We start from the raw sequence: 4,744 nt of genomic DNA, 5'->3' as shown, positions 1-4,744 counted from the left end.
AGTGGTCTCCGTGTACGCATAGTAATCTGGGTTGTGGTATAACATAGCACATCCAAAGGTTAATCAAGTCCAGCCAATAACTCAAAATTGGTAAATTTGCACATACATGCCTCTGGCATAATGGTGATGATACATACTACGTACGTACGTACATACATATGTAATATTTGTGTTTTAGTAATTTTAGCCGCGGCATACATGGCGTATGATTAACATTTAATGGAGTGTATGTGAGTCGAACGCCATACATAGATATGTATGTATGCAACTACTGCACATACTTAGCAAACTAAACTAAAAATGTCGCTTCCGTCTGACAGTTATCAGTTCTCATTGATTTCCGCAAAGAGTTTATTGCACTTTAACTCCAACTGGCATACCCAGACTGTTGCCAGAATGTAAAGTATATAAATTCAAATGTGCCATCGACATGCAAAGCTTGGATTTTGCACGGATTTTCCATTAAACAAGCTTACATTCATACATGTCCAATTAAAATTAATAATACGTCATGCTTAGATGGCGGCCACAGATACTGGATAATTCAGGACTTTGGTGGTTAGTTGGATTCAGTTTACTTCCAACATTTGCCGGAAGCAAATGGAGTTTTTGGTTAAATTGCGGAAAAAAGTGAAAGTTGTACAATGCAATGAAATCGCTACGGCAACAACTGTTGTGCTGTGTGCTGCCAATATTTTTACTGTTGCTGCTCTACCAAATGCTGCTCACCGAGGCATATCTACGCAGCGTACGCATCGAAGAAATTCCATTTAGTTTAGCAGATACGGCAGATGAAATTCGCGCAAAAGAGGAGGAGCGCCGTTTAGTAGGTGCAAAGATGGGCAAAGAAGAGAGAGGTGGTGGTATCCATGCGATTTCCAGTCTTGAGCAGCGACGTGGTTTCTTTCACATCTTCAATATACCCTGTAGGTGTTCGCAATTGACTTGCTTTGATTTAAGTACAGCCACAGTTGTAAATGTATGTATGTAAATTGTTTCATTCAACCGCAGATATTGTTTGCTTTTTTGCCGCCAAAGGCAAATGGCCATTCATACCGACTTTTATGCAGAGCCGGGTCGATGAGTCTGCTCGAACCTTTTTCAAAAAAAACGACAGTGCTATAAGGCAGTTTTGTCAAAAGTGGATACAGATAAAAGAGTGCTTCAGACCCATTTTTGGTAAGCGTGGAATATGTGCAAACAGAGTTTAAGTTTTATATTGATTTTTTATCTACACTCGTTGTCAGGAACGGCTAACGCGCCGAATGATGTTGAAATGCTCGGTCCTGTTCGCTCCACTCCCTGTACATGCTCGAACCTGGTGAATGAGCCAGTTGTCTACTTTGATAAGGATCACATTGGCAATGTGAGCAGGGATACTATTTTGAATACCATTGAATTTTTAGAAAGTTTTCTACCACCTCCGCCTCCGAAGAAAACAAAGAAGAAAAATCGCGTTCGCAGCAGATTGGATGACATGGATATTGAGTGAAGAATATTTTATAAAATTGATAGTTATTTCTATGGAAATTTTTCACAAGTACAAGTAATGATGTTTAAAGAAAATAACTGGCTTTAAAATTAAAAATCTTCATAGAAAGGATGCGATTTATCGGATATGCATATGAAATTCCCATTAAATATTTTGTCGGAAGGGCGTCGCACTTTCTTTCTTATCAGTTGAGCTTCAAGTTTTTTATGCTAAAAAGTGAGCCTAAAAATATGTTTCATCATTCCTACAAGTTAGAGGTTTACGCCGACAGGCTTTGCGGCGGCGGCGGCGTCGTCAACTTCAAAAATAATCGACGGCGGCGGCTCATAAAGTAGATGTAAAGCAGTATGATGCAATAATACAAGGTGGTATCAGTTGTGACAGCTCGATTTGACACTGCCTTAGCTCAGCAGAATGCGAAGAAAAACGGGAAGAAATGAATCCCCATATGGGGGAAAATATAAAATTTCAACTTTTTTTCCTAAACAAAATTTGCTTTTTTATAGTATATTCGATATGAAATGAAGTAAAATACGATAAAATACCTTTTTAAGAAAACAAAGTGTGTATACTGAGCAAAAATAAAAAACATTCAACTATATTAATGGGCAAAGAATAGTTAAAGAAGTAACACTGTTTCACGTAAGGCAGTCAATATGGCGGAATCAGAGCGAGAAGTTGCCAACTGATAACACCTTGTATTATTCCATCATGGTAAAGCAATGTTCACTGCTGTCGTTCTTCTCGTTCATAAGTGAAAGTTTGTGTGGCTAGAGATACTATTCTATGCAAATTCATAAGATTTACAGTCACAATGGAATGACCCATATGTACCTAAATATTATATTTCCGATAGAAAAATAGTACCGATTTTTTTCGTAAGGACAGTGCTGCACTTTAATGTACATACGTTCTTAACAACTCGATATTGATCGCATTTTCGTATGTAGGTATAACGAAAATTGAACTACGGTGGTTTCAGGGAAAGTCAGATTAAAAACTACAGTTGATTGTATATATTTTTTTACTTTCAATTTCTACATTTCAGAGACTAACTAGCTAAGTAATACATACATGCTAAAACTATCATAAATAGAATACATACATTTTTAAAATTCCTAATTCGACTTAACTACCTACTTAAAAAATCTCAGTACTAGCGCAAGCATCTTTTAAAGATCAGTCCAAATTTCTCCAAAAAGGGTAGAGGTGTTTAGGTTTCAGGAATAATTTTTAAGAGTGCCTATTTCCAAAATCTCATTCCACAGCTTTGCGCGTATGACATTGAATTCATTAGTCACGCGGACTTTGAAAGAATCGCCGCCGTCATTAACAAACTCCTGATAATCACAGAAGGCATCCGATTTACTCGCAAATGTGGCTGTATTACATGGACGTAAAGTTTCCGCGTTTTGAGGTTTACTGCCGGTCCAGATAAATGACAATAAAAATTAGTGCATTTTATCTTATTAATTCATTTTTTTTTCACAATTTTAACTCACCCATATTTCGCAAAATGCACGAAATTTCCAACCATCTGTGCTACAACAGCGGCAGGTGTCGATTGCTTCTCAAAATCTGGAAAGAGCGCTGGCGCACGGAAGGTGTAAATGAGGTCATCACAATGCACCACGCCGAAATCACCAATCGGCACACCACCTGTGTATATGTTTGTGAAGCTATAAGGGCCCCTATAGTTGAATTTATACAAGTAGATAGGATACTTTTCCACATCAACGGTACGCACGTAGGCGTCAATGGCATTGTAGAAGGGATGATGAAAGGCGCGATCGTTGACGCACTTTGAAAAGGAATGAATACTTTCATATTACTGCTTTAAAATATATAACATAGGTAACTACTCACTACGTACTCACCTCCATAAAACCCTGCGCCGTCGCATTATTAATTTCAGCTTGTCCGCAGAAATATTCATTAATAATCAGCTTCGTCTTTTCTTTCAGCTGTGCGCGGCTAAATGCCTCTGGGAACTGGAGTAGCTTCTCGAGTAGCTCATGAAAATTGTCATTGAATTGTCGCTTTAGCGTTTCGTTTGCTAAAATCGAGAGCACTCGTACTGCGCCTTCGGCCGGCACAACGCCAGCCATCCACGGCACGGGCGTATAATTACCCTCGCTCAACAACTGCAGCGGATGTTGTGTAAGGAATGCATCCTTTTCGCCATGTCGCTCTACAATCGGCCGGAAATTGGTCAAGGGATCGACATTCCAATATTTAAGACCATCACCAGCATTCACCAGTTCGACAGCCTTCACAGCACGTAAAGCTCGTGCCAGTTTGGCGGTGCTTAGTTCATCTGCATTGCTAATGTTACACAGCTTAGCCAGAGTGCGTGTCTGTTGACGAGGCTTATCGGTGATTCCAAATGGTACATTTGCAGTGCCACTCATGGCTATGATGCTACGAAAGAGACCTGCAAGTCAATTTGGCATGAGATTTGTGTATGAAAGGAATGCAGCAACGTCAGGGAACCACATACATACATACATACATACCTTCGGATTGCTTGCTCAACATGTGCAGGTGTGCGGAAACGGCACCAGCACTTTGACCAAATATCGTTACCATCTCTGGGTTACCACCAAAGGCAGCAATATTACGTTTTATCCAACGCAATGCAAGATTCTGATCCTTTAGTCCCAAATTGCCAGGCATATTGTCATCGTCTGTTGAGAGAAAACCTAAAATATGCCATCGAAAAAGAACAAAGAAATTGAAAATGTACCAACATTAATGCCTAAAACTTACCAAATGGGCCCAATCTATAAGCGATTGTCACCAGTATAACTTCTTTTGTATCCATAAAATACTCGGGTCCATGTAAATGTGGACTCGAAGTGCCGCTGAACCATCCGCCACCATGTATGTAGACCATTACGGGTAGCAGCTGCTGAGAGTTTCTCTAATTGAAAGTCACATGTAGTTACTATATGTATGTATGTAAAATAAGTGGGTCGATTCACATATAAAATAAATAAAAAAAAATCTTATTGGCTATGCTAATTTGAAAGCTTACTTCTAGAAGATTTAGGCGTCGCAAATGTCCGCTATAGCCACCCGCTTAAAGCAGAGCCAAAATTGTGTTTGTTATACATCGTTAAAACGGTATTTTAGAGGGCTATAACTGTTTATTGCTGCTACACTAAGAAATTTGCAAAACATTTTGATAGAAAATAAAGATGGTATTATTGATCTATAGAGTAATGCATTTAAGTCTAACGGGTGCTTTTA

The 4,744-nt window shown here is 39.0% G+C and overlaps 2 protein-coding genes across 2 annotated transcripts in view; both read left to right on the top strand.

The window, feature by feature from the left end:
- LOC118743104 (venom carboxylesterase-6) overlaps positions 1–4,744 on the top strand; it is a 21,038-nt gene that overhangs the window by 14,064 nt on the left and 2,230 nt on the right. The window lies entirely within an intron of this gene.
- LOC118743106 lies at positions 242–1,694 on the top strand. The gene is made up of 3 exons (XM_036475612.1): positions 242–926; positions 1,012–1,179; positions 1,248–1,694. Exons 1-3 carry the CDS (start codon positions 650–652, stop codon positions 1,490–1,492), a joined length of 690 nt encoding a protein of 229 aa, XP_036331505.1. The 5' UTR covers positions 242–649; the 3' UTR covers positions 1,493–1,694.

Source organism: Rhagoletis pomonella, unplaced genomic scaffold, assembly GCF_013731165.1.
Source record: "Rhagoletis pomonella isolate Grant_MI unplaced genomic scaffold, Rhpom_1.0 Rhpom_scaffold_00007, whole genome shotgun sequence".
Lineage (NCBI taxonomy): Eukaryota > Metazoa > Arthropoda > Insecta > Diptera > Tephritidae > Rhagoletis > Rhagoletis pomonella.
The sequence above is the reverse complement of the archived record's forward strand: the minus strand, read 5'-3'. Positions and strand labels throughout refer to the sequence as shown.